This window comes from Melopsittacus undulatus, chromosome 5 (genome assembly GCF_012275295.1).
Source record: "Melopsittacus undulatus isolate bMelUnd1 chromosome 5, bMelUnd1.mat.Z, whole genome shotgun sequence".
Lineage (NCBI taxonomy): Eukaryota > Metazoa > Chordata > Aves > Psittaciformes > Psittaculidae > Melopsittacus > Melopsittacus undulatus.
In genome coordinates this window covers 74,358,858-74,378,969 of record NC_047531.1, presented here as the reverse complement: position 1 = coordinate 74,378,969, position 20,112 = coordinate 74,358,858, and the positions used below count along the sequence as shown (strand labels likewise).

General features: G+C 40.0%; 2 protein-coding genes across 2 annotated transcripts in view; one reads left to right on the top strand and one right to left on the bottom strand.

Annotated features, from left to right (window-relative positions):
• The first annotated feature begins 807 nt into the window (after positions 1–807).
• On the top strand, positions 808–10,432 carry RLIG1 (RNA 5'-phosphate and 3'-OH ligase 1). The gene is made up of 7 exons (XM_013128734.3): positions 808–940; positions 2,685–2,802; positions 3,121–3,216; positions 7,085–7,201; positions 7,590–7,784; positions 8,771–8,940; positions 9,519–10,432. The coding sequence occupies exons 1-7, from the start codon at positions 851–853 to the stop codon at positions 9,705–9,707; spliced, it is 975 nt and encodes a 324-aa protein (XP_012984188.1). The 5' UTR covers positions 808–850; the 3' UTR covers positions 9,708–10,432.
• Positions 10,433–10,973: 541 nt separating this feature from the next.
• CEP290 (centrosomal protein 290) overlaps positions 10,974–20,112 on the bottom strand; it is a 47,232-nt gene continuing 38,093 nt past the window's right edge. Inside the window, exons 46-53 of the mRNA XM_034063325.1 lie at positions 17,946–18,110; positions 17,480–17,602; positions 17,002–17,162; positions 14,268–14,409; positions 12,815–12,888; positions 12,571–12,661; positions 11,489–11,569; positions 10,974–11,211 (exon numbers count right to left, since the gene is read on the bottom strand). Coding sequence (XP_033919216.1) covers positions 11,032–11,211; positions 11,489–11,569; positions 12,571–12,661; positions 12,815–12,888; positions 14,268–14,409; positions 17,002–17,162; positions 17,480–17,602; positions 17,946–18,110 — 1,017 coding nt within the window. The 3' untranslated portion in view covers positions 10,974–11,031. The remainder of the gene's footprint in view (positions 11,212–11,488; positions 11,570–12,570; positions 12,662–12,814; positions 12,889–14,267; positions 14,410–17,001; positions 17,163–17,479; positions 17,603–17,945; positions 18,111–20,112) is intronic.

The window sequence follows — 20,112 nt, the reverse complement described above, 5'->3', positions numbered from 1 at the left end:
ATCCACACAGAGGCTCTGTAGTTGTGCGGCTGGGCTTACATGGGGCACAGAAGCAAGGCTGGTCAGGAAGAACTGCACTGGGTTTGTGTGGCAAAGATGTGGTAGCTGGGGGCTACAGGGAGAAGTTGCTGGAGGCTTCCCATGTGTCCAACAGGGCCAGTGCCAACAGGGAAGACACTTGTGGGGTGAAGGCATTGGGAGATTTGACTTTTATTTTTTCACGCCCCTCTCGGTTGCGATTGGCAATAAACTGAGAGAAAAGGGTGAGTGATCTCTGCCCGTGTCCTTGTGTCGACCCCCGAGCCTTTCATTGTATGTTCTCCCCTCTGTGCAGCTGAAGAGGGCAGTGACAGAGAGAGAGCAGCTTTGGTGGGTGCCTGGCATCCAGGCACAGCCAACCCGGCAGACACTCAAGGGTTGTAGGCCGAGGCAGAGAGCCTGGGGAAGGACAGGAGGCGGCTGTCCTCATGGAGAGGTCCCCACAGCTTGGGGCCTCAGGCCGGCCTCGGCCTCAGCCTCGCGGCCGCCTGGACCCATCTCCGAGCACAGCTGTGGCGGCCGGGTCGGCCCTGGCCCGGCGGGAGCTGTCGCCGCTGTGGAGAAAGGGGCTGTCCCAGGCCGGCAGGCGGGCGGGGCGCCGCAGAGCGGCGGAACCGACCCCAGGCTGCGAGCCGCTGGAAACGGACAGCCACGTTCATCCCACCGCGCCCAGGGCCGTGCAGCAGATGCCGGCGGGAGGGCAGGACCGGGCTCCACCTCCCGTGGCGCTCCGCGGGAGCGGCGCAGGCGCAGTGTGGGCTCGGCGCGGGGCTGGCGGCGGTGGGAGGGGTTTGGAGCTGGGACCGGGATCATGAGGCGCCGGGGCGCGGTGCAGCGGAAGGTGCCGTGTTTGTTCGTGACGGAAGTGAAGGATGAGCCTTCAGCGAAGCGGGAGCGGCAGGTGGTCGTGGCGGCATGGGGTCTGGAGGGCGGTAGGAGGTGGGGGTCTCGTTCTCCGCGGTTGGGCCGAGGCCGGTGCCGAGCCAGGTGCCGAGCCGAGCTGACCGGAGCCCAGCCGAGGGGGTGAGTCAGCCGAGTGGTGAGGGGTTTGGCTGCGGGTCTCTGGCGAATGGACGGTGGCGCATCCAGGTGCTCACGCCAGTGTCGGGAATGGTCAGGGCAAGGAACGAGCCTGCTCCAGCATGGACAGACTGGGAGTTGTGTAAAACTGTCGTGCCGTGCCCGCCTGTGAGCCTTGTGGGGAATAAACACGTTTTTTTCTCTTTTCTTTTTGGTTGTGATCCAGGCAGTAACAGGTTATGCGAGAAGACTTATCTTGGGGTTCTAAAACGTGGGATATCTAATAAGGGAAAAGTTGTGGATCCTAATCAATGTGACAACTTCCTGAGATGGAAATGGCAGTGTCAAGACAAACTGGGGTGTGATTCCCTTCTCTAGCTGTAGGCTGCCTTCAATCTTTCTTACCTGGTTTTAGTAGCAGTGCCGTTTTCTGTCAGCTGCATGGTGAACTTGTATCCATGTGGGTGACTTTGACCCTTTAGTATTTCACTTCTGGGCGGAAGAGCTGAAATGATTGCCAAGACTTCACTAACTGAGTTGTTCAACTCTGAGTAGCAACACCATCATGGTAATGGTCATGTAAGGGTCTCCCTATATATATTTTTAATTCATACAGAAGAAACCCTTAGGGGATTAGATCTAGAACTGGCATATGCTGTGTTTTCCCTTTTTTCAAACTGCAGGCGAGAATTCCAGAGGGGGTTCTGTTTGCTAGGGAAGAAAGGGGGGGGGGAGGTGGTGTTCAGAAAACCAACGGGAATTTTACCTTCCTACCCTGAAAGCTTTTCATGTAATTTTCATAAAATTGTCATAGATGATTACAAATCTGGTTTCTAAAATAGGAAACAGCCCATTTATGCAAGAAAACCTGTAGAAGGTTCTCATTTTATGAATTCAGAGTTGTTTTGAGAATTGCAACTCATAGGTGTCCTGTGAGAGAGGAGGGAGAGGAGATGGTTTTGCAGAAACATTTGAATCCAAACACAACTGGTGATATGTTTACAGTAATGCTGTTACAGAACCCGGCTTAGAAATTTGGAATAGTTGTGGTTTGCTGTTTATTTCAGATGCCTGGATCACTTATGTCTTTGCTCTTTGAAGTGGAAGACTGTTTAATTGGCAGCTCTGATACGAAGTGTGTAACACCAGGATGATTTTGCTACCTTATGTTGCACTGGCCTGTGTATTTCATGGCATAAAATGGTGCTGTTGGCTTTCAGCTCCAGACTGAGAGTTTGGAGCAGCTCATTGGGATGAATTTCTGTTGCCATTGTCATACAGGAAGGCACATCTCCAAATATTGCAGCATTAGCCTGGAATCCTTCTAGTGTATATGTATTACTTGAAGCGCATAAAATGGCAAAATTGTCTCTAAATAATAATCAAGTGTGGAAAAGGGGGAGAGAGTTTGCAAACAGATTGCCTTTGGTTTTTTGTCTTAGAGCATTTTCCAAGCTGCCATGTCTTGAGGAAACACTGGTGTATTTTGATAGGATTAGAAATCAGGAATAGGATGAGTAAGACTTGGTTTATAGAGTCCAGTTGTCAGGAGCAAGAATCCACATGAGAAAAAAGATAGTAATCTAGCCATGATGAGGATTTAAAATACCTGTCTTTTTTTTCAGCCATTTAAAGTTTTGGCTACTGAAACTATAACTACAAAGGCAATAGAGGCAGATATATACAGTGCAATTCCTACTGAAAAGGTGGATGGAACCTGCTGTTATGTAACTACCTACAAAGGTAATGCAACAGATCTATGTGCAGTTTTCTCATGCTGAGTAGAAGCCTTGTTTTATGTAGCTTTTGCTTTTGTTGTGAGATTTATTGGATTACAGCTTTTGTGAATGTAGCTGCCATTGAAGATCTTGACCATGCAGTAATAGTTACCGTAACCAGAGGTCCATGTAGTCTAATGAATGTATGAATTTATGTAGTGTCTTTGGCTGTAAAATTTCTCTTGTTGCAAATGAGAATTCATATCTTGTCTTTTATGTGCTTGATTTCAGCAGATATGGTCACCTCAGTAAATTGCTTGTTTTCTTTCTCTGGAAACTCTAGGGCAACCTTATCTATGGGCTAGGCTGGATCGTAAACCTAACAAGCAAGCTGAAAAAAAGTTTAAACAGTTCTTGTATTCACTGGAAGATTGCAAAGGTTGGTGAAGATTTCTTACCTTTTTTAATTTTCCAATATAAGTTAATGTAGTTTGAAAAATGGCTCTCATCTAATGCAGGGAATGTCAGTGATCATACTCAAATTTTTTTGATGTTGCTCTTCAAGAGAACTTTAGAGTCGACTGGGGAAGGGGGTACCAAAAGCAGTGCAGTAGGTGAGATGAGGGCTGGCATGGTATTGCCAGTAGGTGGCAATGCCTGTGGGAACGTTTACAGGTCTCCTGGTAGCATGGAGAGCTCAGGAGTGTATCTGAAATTTTTGTACACCAGTGCATGCAGTATGAGAAGCAAACAGCATGAAATGGAAGTATTAGTTATCTCCCAGAATTACAATATCATTGGTATTATTGATACTTGATGGAATGAGTGGCATAATTGGAGTGCTGGGAGGGAGGCCTACAGGCTATTTAAGAGGGATAGAAAGGGCAGGTGAGGTGGAGGTGTTGCACTGTGCATAGGGAAAAGGTTTGACTCTACAGTTTGTATGGTTAGTAGGTGATGCAGTTGAGGAGTAGGGGAATGGAAAACAAAGGAGATACTGTAGAGGGGTGTCTACTTCCAATAGGCCAGCCAGGATGCAAGCAGCAAGAAGTTATTTCATAGGCAATTAAGAGATGTTTCTGGATTGATAGTCTGTGTCCTTGTGAGAGATTGTGATGTCCCAAACATCAGCTGGGATTATCGTACTGCTGTGATGAGCAGGTCTTGGAAATTCTTGGAAAGTTTGTAGGAGATAACTTCTTGTCACAGGTATTCAATGAGCCAAGTAGGAAAGATGCCCTCTTACACTTCCCGTTTGTGAATAGAGTAGGAGACATGGGGACATGATGGTAGGTGGCTGTCTTAGCTACAATGATCGTGTAGTGGTTGAGTTTATAATCTTCAGAGCAGTAAGAAAAAAGGACAGCAGGGTTGCTATCTGGACTTCAGGAGAGCAAACTTTAAGCTACTGTCGTGGTTTAAAACCCCAACTCAGTCTCCCTCTCACCACACACCCCCCCACCCCCCTCCCGGAGGGATGGGGAGGAGAACCGAAGGAATGCAACTCCCACAGGCTGAGATAAAAGCAGCCCAGTAACTAAGGTACAACACAAATCACTACTGCTACCACCAATAAAAACAATGATAGAGGAAATAAACAAGGAGAGAGAATACGATACCACCCACCGAAATGAGCCCGACCAGGAAGAGAGCTAGCTCGAGCCCTTCCAGCCAACTCCCAATTACCTCCCCAGGCGTGACGTGCTGTGGTATGGAATACCTCCTTGGCCAGCTTGGATCGGGTGTCCTGTCTCTGCTTCCTCCCGGCCTCCCCTCCTTCCCTGGCAGAGCATGAGACTTACGAAGTTCTTGATCAGAGTAAACATTTGAGCAGTAACTCAAAACATACATGTTATCAGCACAGTTCCCAGCCTGAAAGTCAAAACACAGTGCTGCACCAGCTACCAGGAAGGAGAAAAAATGACCGCTACTGCTGAACCCAGAACAGCTACTCAGGGAGTTAGTTAGCAGAGTACCCTGAGAATCTGCTTTTGAAGGCTTAAGAGTCCACAAGTGCAAATCAGTCTTTAAGAACTACTGTTTAGAAGCACAGGAGCAGGTAATTCCACTGTGTTGTAAGTCAAGCAAGGGGCGCAGAAGACCAGCTTGGCTGAACAGGGAACATCTGGAGCTGAAGAGGAAAAAGAAATCCTACAATCTCTGGAAGCAAGATCAGGCTTTGCTGGAGTATTACAGAGACATGGTTTGTATATCATAGAGTTGTAGAGTAGTTAGGGTTGGAAAGGACCTTAAGATCATCTAGGTCCAACCCCCCTGCCATGGGCAGGGACAGCTCACACTAAACCATGTCACCCAAGGCCTTGAACACTGCCAGGGATGGAGCATTCACAGCTTCCCTGGGCAACCCATTCTGGTGTCTCACCACCCTTACAGTAAAGAACTTCTTCCTTATATGCAGTCTAAACTTCTCCTGTTTAAGTTCTAACCCATTACCCCTTGTCCTGTCACTACAGTCCCTAATGGAGAGTCCCTCCCCAGCATCTTTATAGGCCCCCTGCAGATACTGGCAGGCTGCAGGCTTTTTTTTTCTCCATAAAAAAAAAAAAAAGCAGGAAAAAGCCATGAAGGGCCAAAGTTCAGTTAAGAGTTGAAACTGGACAGTATTGTTTCAGTTAGCAAAAAGGGCTTTTTTATGTATGTTAGTATCAAGATGAGGTCTAAAGAAAACATTGGGCCAGTATTTGTTGAATATGGTCTTCTGGCTAATAGGGATGAAGAAAAAGCAGAGGGTTTTACTTCAGTCTTTAATAATACTGATAGACCTTGGGCTGCCTGGTCCTCTCAGTCAGAATGACTTGCCATGTGTGGATGCTGGAATTGTAGGGGACAAGCTGTATCAGCTGGATGTTCACAAGTCCATGGGGTTTGATGGGATACATTCCATCACGTGAGGGAGCTAGTGCTGTTAGGGCAGGACCCCTCTTGCTCGTCTACCAGAAAGGACTTGGGAGTTGGGAAGTCCCTGCTGACTGGAATCTAGTCAGTGTTACTCCAGGCCACAAAAAGGGCATGAGGGAAGACAGGGGACCTACAGACCTGTTAGTCTAATGTTGGTTGCAGGAAAAATCATGGAGAAGATTCTACTTGGTTCTGTTGAAAGTCATTTAAAGAATAATGCAGTCATCTGGCACAGTCACATGGGTTTACAAAGGCGAAGTCCTGTTTTACTAATTTGGTATCCTTCTATGATTAGGTCACCTGCCTACTGAATAAAGGGAAGATGGTGGAGGTAGTTTTTCTGGACTTCAGTAAGGTTTTTGATACTGTCCCTGATGACAGCATCCTTATGGATAGGCTGGCCAACTGTGGGGACTAAGAAGGTTCACAGTGTGCTTGGTGAAGAAGTAGCTGAAGGGCAGAGCTCCAAAGGTTGTAGAGAATGGGACTGCATTTGGCTGGGGACTGGTCACCAGTGGTGTTCCTCAGGGCCCAATTCTAGGGTTGGTTCTGGTTGACAGCAGGCTCAACTGGTTGACAGCAGCGTGCCCTGGCAGCCCAGAGGGCAAACTGCATTCTGGGGTGCATCAAACCAGTATAAGCAGCTGCTCAAAAGAGGTGATTATCCTGCTGTATTCAGTGTTGGTGGAGCCTCACCCTGAATCCAGTGTGCATTTCTGGGCCCTAGAGCTTGAAGGACATTAAGGTCCTTGCATGTGTTCGGAGGAGGGCAACAATGGTGGTAATAGAGCTGGAAAGAAGGTACTCTGAGTACTTTGGGCTTGTTGAATTTGCAGAAAAGGAGGCTGAGGGGTGATCTATTTTCTCTCTACAGCTTCCTGAGGAAGGGAAGTGGGGAGGGTTTAGACATTAGGAAGCTTTTCTTTACTAAGAGGGTGGTCAAACACTGGAAGAGGCTTCCTAGAGAGGTGGTCTATGTCCCAGGCTTGTCACTGTTCAAAAGGCATTTTGACAATGCCGTTAAGAACAACAACATGCTTTAGGTTTTGGTCAGCCCCGAATTGGTCAGGCAGTTGGACTGGATGGTTGTTGTGGATCCCTTCCAACTGAAATTCTGTTCTGTTTTGTTCTTATTTATCTTGTTCCACTTTAAATACAATGTTGGCTATTTAGATTACTGTTTTTACATCTTAGTTTTGAACTTTTAAACTACACCATCCTAATTGTAGACTGAGTGTGCCGGATTTTAGTGCTTATACTAACTGGGGCTACTGTCTGTAAAACAAAGTTCAGATCAGTGGTATTTTAATAGTTGCATTAAAAGACAGTCAAAACGTAAAATTGGCTATGAGTTTGCCAGGAACTAAATGTCATACTTACGCATCTAGAATTTGCTTGGAACATTGAAGAGGATTTCAAGCCTGTTCCAGATACCTGGATTCCAGCAAAGGACATAGAGTTCTCTAATGGCAATCCCTTGCCTGATGAAAATGGACATATGCCAGGTACTTAAGATGCAGAATGGGTAAAGTAGGTGGGGGGAAATCCATTTTTGACGTTAATTAAAATTAGTTGTAGAGTAAAAAGTAGTAGTTAACATATTCAGAAAAGAATTGGAATGTCATTCATTCACTGTCTAGAAAGGCTTTGTTCTTCTGACACAATGAAAATAATTGCAGTTTGCTGTACAGTCTCACAGGGCTTCAGCTGAAGGCATAGTTGTCCTGTTTGCATTCCTCTGACATTTCTCTGAGATACGACAGTTTCTCTTGTTACTCTTTCTGTCCATAGTTAACGGTGTGTATTGTTCTGGTTTTTAATGCATGTACAGTTCTACTACATGTCTGATAACTTCAGGTATTTACTTCAGTAAAATGCAATGTTTTCTCCTAGGTTGGGTGCCTGTGGAGAAAAATAGTAAGCAGTATTGCTGGCACTCATCCGTTGTAAATTATGAGGCTGAAATAGCACTGGTATTGAAACACCATGCTGAGCCAGGGCTTCTGGAAATCAGTCCGGTGCCATTATCAGAAATTTTAGAACAAACACTGGAGCTTATTGGGACTAATATTAATGCAAATCCATATGGTAAGTTTGTATGGTCTTTTCTTAAATACTTTCCTGTTTGGTGATATTTTTGAGTTAAAGTGATGTTTTGTTTTGTTTTTAATAAGTTTTTTTTTAAAAGCTCCAGGATAGCAACGTAATCTTTTTAGAAAGGAGAGAAAGGGCTGGCTCAAAAAACACTCACCCAAAAATGCTGGCCTCAGAAAGCTGAGTTGTCATGAGACTTATGTCTGTTAAGCCTGTTTTCACTTGCATGTTCTTCAGGAGTTACTAGAAGAATGCTTTGCATTAGTCTTTAGTTGTTTAAAATGTTACCATTAAAATACTAAAATAAAAAAGATTGTTTGTTAGCGTCTTTTCTTGACTTTTTTTCTTGCTCTTTTGATGTTCTTTATTCCATTAAAGCAGAAAATTATTAGTGTGGATTTTTTTTTCTTTCTTCTTGTAAAGTCATAAATTGCAACTTTTAAAATACAAAATCCTATGAGTACTTTTTTAGGGACATGTAATTTGAGCTAAATTTTGGTTGTGGCTTCTCTGTAAAATCCTTACAACAACAAAAATAGGTATGAGCACAACTGATTTCTGAGCTTTGCTGTTAGGGTAACCTGCAAGGGCAGATAGGAAAAATAGTAGTATCTGGTCTAAGCATTTTCTCAGAATGTAAAGGAAATGCAACACAAAAGTTTAATGGCTGTATTCTTAGCTGGAGACTTATATTGAACAGTCAGTGAAGCAGCAATGCAGTTGTTAACAGCATGGCTTAAGTGTTAATCTATATTCATAAGAAAATATATAAATAAAAGGTTACATAAGGAAGAAACAGCTACATTTGGTACTTAAAAGTACATATTTAACTGTTCCCTTAACCAGTTCTCTTAACTGTTACAGAATCTAATAAAAGTCTACCTTTAATAGTGCTTTAGATAGCCATAGTAACAAATGTGAGGAAAATCTTAACACACGTAACTAGGAGCAGTTTGTTTTTTTTTTTTCTCCTAACATAGGATTAGGAAGCAAGAAGCAGCCTGTACATCTTCTTGTGCCACATGGAGCATTTGAAATAAAGAATCCGCCCCCTTTGAAACAAAATGACATACTATCTTGGTTTGAAGGCTGCAATGAAGGCAAAGTGGAAGGAATTGTGTGGCACTGCAATAATGGGTGTTTAATCAAGGTAAATATATATGTGGGCATGGGGGAAGCAGCAGAGTAACTCATACTACTTCAAGTGAGGTATTCACTTCTTGTCTCGCTTTCCAAATTCTTTAGTAGTAATGTTCTCCTAGCAAGTGAGATGACAGTAGAATTAGTCAAGACAGTGAATCACTACAGTGACAACATATTAAACTTTTTAATTATCTACATTATGCTCATAAAGTAATTGAGAACATAATATTTTCTTTCTTCTCAGTATTGGAATCACTCAAAATTTTAAAGCTTCATTTCTTTATCTTAAAAATTCCTTTCTTGTAATGTTCACTTATAGAACAAGTATTGCTAATAAGAATGTGGGTTTTGATTCACTGGCAAGTTTTATTTTTTAATGAAGCTCTGGATAACACCTTGGTTCTAGTTTGTCTTGTGCTTTGCTGTTACGTGTGTTACTCAGATAAATGCTTAATGATTCTAAGTGCCTCAATGCAGAGGGTTCTCGAATTAAAGCACATGCACACCCACACCCCCCCTGCAAGTTGGAACTGTTGGGCTACTATATCAAAACCTCTAAACTGATTTTACTTCTTTCTATTTTAGCTCCATCGCCATCATCTTGGCTTACGCTGGCCACTTGCAGAGACATACCTGAATTCTCAGCCTGTTGTAATTTCTTTTAATAGAGCTAAATATGACTGTGACTTTGAACCAAAGAGTTTGTTTCACCATTTTTCAAACTTGAATGGTCAAAGATTTGACAGACTCCAAGATATCAAGTTTGATGCTTGAAATGATTTTTTATGAGCGACATTCCTCTTGTGTCTACCACAGAACTCTTCACAAATAATCTATCTCAGGCAACAGCCTAGGTACTGTACAATGTTAAGTCTTTCCTAAATGACTGATTTTCTGTAACGAGAGATCCAACATCCAGAGCAGAGATCTAGCTTCTAGCACGTTTATTTTCAGTTTGGAAAAATTCTTAACTTTTGAATCCGTTTCTGGAAACTGTTATAAGCAAGTGTCAGAAGCATACTGTCTAACACTGGCTGGTCCTAATAGCTTAGCTCATGAGTGCAATCAATTGTAAAAGTTCCCTAGCTTGCACTTTTATAAATATAATTATTATGACACTGTTGTACGTAGGATTTTGTTTTTTAACAGTAAAGGATGTATTTCAGGTGGGACCCTAAAACTGCATTTTTTAATTTATTTTTCTAAGTTGTAACAGTTTCTTTTGGTGGAAAACTTTTCATTGGCATTACTTAACTGGTAAGCTGCAACATTATACTATTACTCAAAAGCCTACTCAAGCTATATGCTACTTAAGTACTTCTACTGTTTTGAGAAAAAAAGCATAAAAGAAAGTAAACTTCTCTTTTAGAGATCCTCAGTAATTTGAGACATGACTTGGCTTAATAACACCCATTTTCAAACTGCATCTCAATTAGGAAACTTCATCAAGGGCATATTAAGAAAGATGACATATAAATAATAAAGGTGAGACTGTGTGAGTGTTTTGAGTTGGCTTTATGTGTGCTGTAAAAGTATACATCCAGCTATATAAAATACACAAAATGAAAAATTATCATTAGACTGGTTGAAATACTCCCATAACTTTATTTTCAATTCTTTGTTCTTGGATTTTCTAAAATCTGAGGTAAAAATAGTCAGGGATATAAGAACAGATAGTCAGCACACTGACCCTGAGTCCACAGTTAAGGATGATAGCACGAGACAGCAGAATGAATTACACGTTTTTACTGATCTGGGACTTGGCAAACTTAGTACGTTTTATGATTGCCTTGACTTACAGGAGAAGTCCAAGGTTTCAACTTCACTTGACACCTGTGTATTACCCAAATTACTGTTCTAAATTAACATACAGTATTGCAAAGGGGCTGGGAGATGTAAAACTCATTTTTGAGCAGTATATACAAATACTGACCATAATCTGTTGATGAATCCAATTCTGTGCTCTTAGGTATGTGCCAAACTATTGTAACTTTAATAGACTTGTATTATTCCAAGATAAAAAACAGATAAAATAAATATTATGAAATTGCCCCCGAATTTATTTACTGTATCAATACTGAGGACACTAAACACTAGGTTAATCAACAGAAACATTGCCTGGACTATCCCCTTGAATGCCAGAAAGCTGCTTTAGTTTCTCTTCTAAGATAATATTTTTTTTAACTTCTTCACTGTAGTTATATTTCAGATCTTCAATTTCTTCAAAAAAGGAAGGGCCATAGTTTTCTAGTTCTCTTCTCAGCTTTGTTGTTTCTTCCTATTAAAAAGAATGAAGGAATACACTACCTTTATCTGGAACTCGGGAAATACATGTCTACAACTTAAGTGGTAAATGATGACATAATAATAAGCATGTTCTCTAGAGACACAAAAATCTACCCATGAACAACACATTAACTAAAAAAAAACCTGGGCTTCATAAACATAATGCTCAGAAATTGACTTTGCCATTAAATATTAGTTTAGACATTAAACAACTCCTCCTAGATAACCATTGTCTAATTGTCTTGCCCAGGATGATCCTTGCAACTTACCCTTAACTGCTGTTTCTCCAAATCAGAGGCTTTCAGCTGTGTCTGGAGGTCAATTACTTCCCTTAACCTGTCATTTTTATCCTTCTGTAGAATTTCATTGTGTCCTGCAAAAATAATGGTAATTTGTTACAAAATTTATGGTAATGAAAAGCAATGATATGAATAAACTTGTCACAGTAATTCTGCATCCCCTGAAAGCTGAACAATTTGTAACAGTGTGTAAACCCAATGGGGATCAACAACCACCAAAAATTCAAGTCACCTGGGCTTTTCTTTAGTTCTTGTACAAATTAAGTGGGTGTGTCTAGCTCCTATAACTGAATGCAATGATCCCATTGCCAGTCCTGCATTCAGTTTCTCTGAATTAAATGCAGGAAATATGGTAATAACATAGTGTAAGGATCTTGTTCACTGTATTCATAATTTCAAAAAAGGCTAGTTTTTCTTTTCCCAGTCATATGGCAATGTGCTGATCTGTAGTGCTCTGCTTTTCCCTTGAGAGTCTTAAACTATTCACAGAGCTGGTATCTGGAAAGAGATGAACAGAACTCTATGGCAGCTTCAAACCCAAGGCAAAAAGGGGTAAGCAAGAGGAATTCAATGAATGACTGACACCTTACAAGAAATCTTTTGAGGTTTATAAAGCAAAGCAAGGAACTATACATCCTCTTGGAAAGGGAAGTCTAACAAATATTACATCCTCTTGGAAAGGGAAGTCTAACAAATATTACATCCTCTTGTTCAAGATCGTAAAAATCTCCACAATTAGTTAACACTTCTCTATAAAAACCTTGTGTAAGTAACTCCAAAATCCAGGACCTTAATTTGCTTCAGTTTACTCTGTAATTAATATAGAATCATAGAATAGTTAGGGTTGGAAAGGACCTTAAGATCATCTAGTTCCAACCCCCCTGCCATGGGCAGGGACAGCTCACACTAAACCATATCACCCAAGGCTTCATCAGATAATTCTGTAGATTTATTACCATTTTGTACATACATTTTAACCTATTTTTACTTAAGGCGACAAACACAGGAGGATCATCATTTTAGTGCTGAAAATGATTACCAGGTGCAGAAACTTCACTCGTACATATGGGCGTGTGGTGCTTATAATCTTCCACCTGCTGAGCTAGTTCTGCTTTGTCTTTCTCTAATCGGTTATTAGTTAATCTGGAATATAAAATAATTTTAGAATAAATTTTAAAAACTGTTAAAATCTTTTAGACTATAAAATATATAAGTAAAAATCGCAGTGGCCATTTCCTGATTATTCTCGTGTACATTGGCTGAATTTTTTATTTAGTTATTTAAAGGGCACATTACCTTAAAAGCTGAAGCTCCCTGAAAAGGCTTTGCTCTGTCCTTGTACCTTCAGGAAACTGTTTGAGAAGCTCAATCTTAAAAGAAAAATGAAGAAAGTTTTACTCTTGAAACAGTATCCAGAGATAATACAGTTCAGATGGAGTTCTCTTTGATACTGAATTAGAAAAATTAATGAAAATAATACTAAGGACGTAACCAAGTACTAGATTATCAGAGTGTTCATCTACTGACAGTTTTCACAAAGCTAATTATCTACAGAGGGGTGTAGCCTCTTCAAGTGCTTTTCAGTAGAGGATGCAGGAGCAAAAAATCAGAGACTATACGTGCAAAAAATACAAGACTATATATTTGAAGGCAGTGACAATTTATGAACTCTCCTAAGGCTACTGTCAGTGATAGCTGTTTGTTCTATTACTAACTAAAATGGTAAGGATTTGGGTTTTGTTTGTTTTTAACAACAATCAATCTCTTGTTTCTTTTTAATGTAGCTACCCTTGACACATCCCTTCATCAGTATTTGAGACACAAAAGAACTGGGAAGTGTGTTGCTCCAGAGTAATATCACATAATGAAATAATTTTCTTTCTCTGTTAATTTTGCTGCTGTTGTACACTTTCTGTTAATAATCATGACTTTAGAAAAGGAAAACCAAGCATAAATTAACAAAATAATTGTTTTATAGAACTCAATTCCAAGTTCTATTTATTGAATGTGTTTAGTTGCCTACAGAAAATATATGACTTCCTATATCGGAAGTTGTGTGTTTGATACATTACAACAAGAATGGCCAGTACAAGATACCTGGGGAACAAAACCCTGCACGTATTAATAAATGAGAGGATGGAAGCTAAGGTGGATACAGGGCTACATCTGTAGAGTACTTAAAAGCCAAAATTTGATACATCTTTTCAAAGGTACCAGAGTTTAAAATTTATCAACTCTTCCATGTGTGAAATAATATTTGTATGACTTATTAGGGACTGCATATTCAGAGACCATATTTTTAATAGGCATGAAGATCCATACCCTTCATGATGGCAGAGTTAATCAGTCCCCTATTAAAGACCTGGAAGAGGTAAGTTCCTGCAGCAAACTCACTCCTGCAGTGGAACAAGCTAGAAAGATTTTATTTGAAGCATCTGTACCTACACGTGATCAATGAAGCTATCATTAAAAAATAAACCAACAACAAACACATGGAAGAATACAACAGAAAAAACAAATTCCCCTAAGACTGCAAGTCAGAAATATATGTTGATAATCTGTAGTAAACCTCATTAATGGCTAAAACATGTAAATGTACAGTTAACAGCAACCAGGGTTGAAAAAACCCCCATAAAAGCATGGATCAGAGAAAAATAATAAACCAAACTCTGCCCATATAGGTACTAGAAAGAAATTAATTAATATTAAGCAATTTATTCTCAGAGTCATCTGGCTAAATTTTACTCACTTGTTCTTTTAGATCTTGTAATTTTTTATCAGCATTCTGTTCACGTTCTGTTGCTTCCTGCAGCAGCCGTTTAAGGTCAGTAATGCTTTGTGTTTTTTTAGCAATATGCATTTCCATTTCCTTTATCTTTGTTTCATGCATCCTGGTAGTATTTTTATTTAGAGAAAGATAAGAGCAGAAGCTAATATTTTTGCAGAAATAGAAATTAAAATATCTGTAGGAGATTAAATGCCATAAAATATACTCTAAAATATGTTTGGGGCATTGGTGTTAAAAATAAGTGAGCTGAAAGAAGCATAAGGAAAAATACATTTTAATCTTAGAATAAAGGCTTTTGCAAGCATTACAACCTTTGTGGATGTTAGTGTCTGCACTTTATTAAAGGGGGACTGAAATCCTTATTACACGTAAACTCTACCTCCTGCTGAAGACATGCGTATCTGTTACTGATACAGCATGCACATGGGTTGGGTCTTACTTCAGTGTCATCTTTGATTGATTGAAATAAATTAATGTACTGAGAAAGGGCTAATATAGGATACAGAAGATGAGGACTCCAAAGACAAAACATTCTGCAAGAACTTCTGTTTACCCTGGAGTAACAGCAGTTGGAAGAGAATTCTGTTTTGATTTGAGCCACAAAAGGCTATGAAAAGGTTTTTGTAGAATCGTTGAAATGTTGGCTGGAAGGTACTTCTGGAGATCACAAGGTCCAATTTCCTGTCTGAAGTGGGTTTTCAGATACCAATATGATCTACATCTTGCTATGTGGAGAGCCTTCCGCAGGATCACTTGGATGACCCCCTTGTCTGCCCTTCAGACACCTACTATGACATCTATACTTTGGAAGATTTGCTGGTGGGGTGAACTGCATGTTGAAGTGCCCTGGTGAGCTCCTTTAGGTTAGTAATGTCTTAACCTCAGTCACTTTGAAATCATCTTAAAGTAAATGCAAATAAAAGTTTATTCACACCACTTGAAATAGACAAGCACAATTAAGGACAACCATGTATTTTATACCTACTTACCTGTCTATGACTCTGTAGCTATATCAACTAAACAGAACTAAGTAGAAATGTTTTCAAACAGGTGAAGAGCTAGAAGAAAAACTATATCCAAGCCACTGAGCTGATACACTAGTTACTAAGGGCCTACCAATCTTCACTGCATGTGTCTGCATTTCTCCTTCAGTGACTGGCAGCCAGTTTTGCTTTCCTTATGCTAAATACAGGTGTCACTGACCTTGCATAGGGACATTTTACCTCACTACATGGCTGGGGGAAGGTTAGGAACAACAGCAACAAAAAAAAGGACAGCTTTCTGAAGTCTCAGTGAAGTAAAATGGTTCAGCAGTATGGCAGAGACGCACTATATCTCCTGCAAGGGATCCTTTGGGAGTACAAGACTGGGCATCAGCAGAAAGACTGTTCAATACTGGTATAACCTAGGATGAAATCAGACAAGCCTCTCCTGTCCAGCTGATTTTCTGCCCCAATAATGTGGCTGTCAGAGGTTCTGGTTTTGTAGATACCTTCCACTTATGTTTACAACTATTAAAGAGTACTTTTGCAACATGTCATGTCATCCTGAGATTATCCATGACTAAGTACTTTTTCTCCAGATTTGCTCCCTTTCATACTTATGCAGGACACAGGCTATTTATTTATTTTAATAGCACATGCATTGTTTTCTTTTCGTGTCCTTAGAATCTGAGTTACAGCAGTACATGAGATAATATCCAGTTAAAAATTCTTGCCTCAAGAGGAGTAAAATTCTCATTCCTCTTCTACTTTGATGAATCCACATGCAGGTGTATTTCATGTGAATGTATCTTCTATCAATCTTAATTCTGTATCACTTTAGCATGACCTGTAACTAGCATCTTTGCAGCTCATTACTGACAAACGGTGTTAACAGTAATGGTCTGGGGGTGACTGTTTGCCAAAATCATTAAAACAACTGATAGGTAATTTGCAGATAACTTACTGGTAAAGAGTTACAGACATTTACTACCAAGCAAAACATGACTTTTGATGCTGATTTCAAAGTCTCAGTTTTATTTTAAAATCTAGAAATGGTGATTCACACACTTCAGATAATGTATTGAAAAATATAATCCAGTGCCAGTCTGTCAGTTTTTCTCCCTTTTGCTACAGATAACAGAACCAGCTGGCTGACTGCAATTAGCCTTCAGAACACACACAAGGGAGCATCAGCTATGCCTATATGCCCCAAGGAGTATAGAAATCCAGTGTGTTTCCTAACACAACCTCTGCACATTCACATGGTTAAAACCTAGATTCAAATGCAGCCAAGCTGGAAAAAAGCAGGCTGCTGGCTTACAGTTTTTGTTTTAGATTATGATCCATGCAGTAAGGTACTGGAAAATTTCTTAGCTCTGCAAAAATGCTGACATTCCACAAAGCACAAAAACAATACATTTAACCAGCAAGGAACACAAAATACTTCCTTTACCAAAACTCCACAAGCCTACAACTAATCTCAAGAAGGGGGATAAGTAACTGGCTACTCTGTAGAAGCAGCTGACAGGCCAGTATTTAAGGACAGCAAATCTCTGCTGGACCTTTATACTGATTCTACATATTGACATAGAAAAAAAAATACTGATAATATTAAACTATCTTCAAAAGAAGAAAGAAATTATGAAAATTCAAGCCTAATTTGTTTGCTAATATTTAAAGAGAAATTATCTTCCTTAATTCTCAATTCCTACCTTGTTACAATGGACTTCCAGCTTTTGCTGTCAGCTCCATCAATTTGGCTCTCAGCCAAATTTAGCCTCTTAATGGTTTCCTCCAGCTGTACTGTTAATTTCTCATTTAATATCTCCAAGTTATTCTTTGCTATTCGTAGCTTCTCTCCATTGTCAGCTTCCTATTATTCAATGAAAACAAAAGTTTATGGAATACTTAACCTAACAAAGCTCAGGATTATCTGAGGTGACAGTGAGATAGGGTCAGTGCTGGTTTAGAGGAAAACTACCTACAAGATCACTACTGCTGTAACTTCCAAATTCTGTCTTTGGCTGCTCCCTGGATGTCTCCCCTCCACATATAATTAAAAATTCTATCATAGCAATATCAGTTCTTAGAAAAGTGTCCAATCCATACCGAATATTAAAAAATTATATAAATACACATACCACAACCAGTAACTAATGGAAATCAAGGGATAAATTACAATGATCATACCTTTTTCAGTTCTTTACGCAGCCTCTCATTTTCAGTAATGACTTTTTCCATTCCTTTGGTTTTAGAGTCATGATGCATACTCAGCTGGTCCCCCACGTGAAGTTTCATCTTTTCTATTTCAGACTAAATATCAAACAGTTTCTTAAAATACATATACATTGCTTAGTAGAAAATTTCAGATCTCCATTTTTAAAACATGGCATAGTGACAGCTACCTAGCACAATGAACATAATATTTAATCATGTATTTAAATATATCCTTAAGGCACAGAGTGCCATTACATAATACATGCAGTATGTTATACTCCAATGAAGTTCTGCTTCTCTGTTCTACAGCTTTCACATTTGGTTTTTTTTAAACACTTTTCTGCCAATCGATATCAATAACAGGCTTGCTGTTCCATTTTCCTACTAACTTGCATGCTAGCCTGCTATCTGAATATAATTGCTGGAGAGATATCAGTACCTTTAGCCTCTCATTTTCCTGTTCAAGACCAAGTAATTTCTCATTAGAAACCACAGCTGGAGTTTTTTTCAGATCCTCATTTTCTCTTTGGACTCTCTCTACAACCTTTTTCATCAAACCAATTGTTTTTTCCAATTCTGCAACTGTCTTTCCACTTCTACCAGCCTATGGAGAGGAAAGAAAAAAAGTCAAAGGAAGTAAACAGTTCATCTTAACATTCTGAGATACTCCAAATCTTATTTTATCATTTATTTCCCCACTGCAATGTCTATTTATAAAAAAGATGTTATATTTCAGTGTGACTTTCTTGCATACTTAGCTCCTTCAAGTCAAGACAGCAGCTCCTTCATTTTCTGTGTTACTCAAGAAAGCTGCAGTCTCAGAATCTGCTGTGCTTTATGAACTAGACTGAAACATCAGCAAGATAAATCAAAGTACTACTTTATTTTTTAGCTTTCTTGTAGAGCAATTCCCTCATCCAACAGACCATGCAACTGCTTGAATGCTAATACTGTCTGAAGGAAAAAAACTTCTGCTGGATTAAAATGACAAGAATAACTACATCTTTTTAAAGCGTCAGTAAATCTCCCTTTTCCCAAGGCATATATTCTCCTTGCAGAGTGATAAATAAATAAATATGGGGGGGAGAAGGGGAAAGAAGCTTGTAATTTCTCCATTTTTCTTCTTTCACTATGTTCCTTTCTGAGGTAGGAAAGCTCATAAAAGGTCTTCACATGCATTTATTTTCTCATCATCTTTGTAGTGACTGTTTTCCTCAGCTGTTTCTTGTTCTGGTCCCAAGTATCTCCTTTTCTTTCTAAGGAGGTAACGAGCACGGTCTTGTTCAAATCAGGGAGAATTCTAGTCCCTAGAGTAAAACATACACAGCAACAAAGTTCTGAAAGTAAAAATAACCTATTCTTTCTTCTCTAAAATAACTGTAGATATTAGGAGGTTTGTGTTGGTATACAATGGAGTTAAAGAAAAACCTCTGTCAGATCTTGGTGCCTGAAAAGGGAGGAAGATTTAGAATCTGCTCAGACCCTTTACATGAAACACTTTTATAAACAGAATGTGCTTATCCAAAAATGACCACTGTATAAGAGATAGGCAGACACTCAAGCAGTCCATGCAAAGTACAAGTAAAAGAATGAGAACTATACAATCTTTTTCAGGTACCCAGAAGTAGTACTCAACTCTCCTTTTGTACTGAAAGAGTTACAAAGGCACGTAAGAGATTTTACTGTCAGCTTCCTTTAAAAGGTCATACAAGTAATTTGGAAAGTTAGTGGCAAGGGAGATACTGGGAAATGCTTCAGCATTTTTTACCTGATTTCTGAAACACCACTCTATTAAAGTAGGTGACAAGAGCAAAGGTAAAATTTAATTGCATCATCCTGCATAATACATCAAACAAAACACTAAGAATAACTTAGGCTTTCTAACATCTGCATCAAATCAAAATCCTATTTTAAATAAAAAAGCTGTAATGGTATTATGCACTTACATAAATACATGAATATAATTTTCAGTATTAGGGCTTTGTCCTGGTTTGAGCAGTAGCAGTAATTTTTCTCCTTCTTGGTAGCTGGTGCAGTGCTGTGTTTTGACTTTCGGGCTGAGAACGGTTGCTGATAGCAAGTATGTTTTGAGTTACTGCTTCAATGTTTGGTTTGTCCAAGGCCTTTTCTGAGCCTCATGCTCTGCCAGGCAGGAGGGGAGGCCGGGAGGGAGGAGAGACAGGACACCTGACCCAGGCTAGCCAAAGAGGTATTCCGTACCACAGCACATCATACCCAGGATGTAACTGGGAGAGATCCGGAAGGGCTGGAGCTCCGGGGGGATGGAGGAGGCATTGGTCGGTGCTTGGTCAGTCAGGTGGGGTGAGTTATGGGTCGGCGGCTGGTGAAGTGTTGTATTCTCTTCACTTGTTATTGGCTTTATCATTATTATTTGTAGTAGCAGTAGCAGCAGTGATTTGTGTTATACCTTAGCAATTAAACCGTTCTTATCTCAACCCATGGGGGCCACATTCTTTGGATTCTCCTTCCTAACTCTCCGGGAGTTGGGGGAGCGAGGGGGGGGGGGGGGAGCGAGTGAACAAGCTGTGCGGACTTGGTTTAAACCACAACAGGCTTTAACTCCTATTTTTTTGTACAAATAGGAT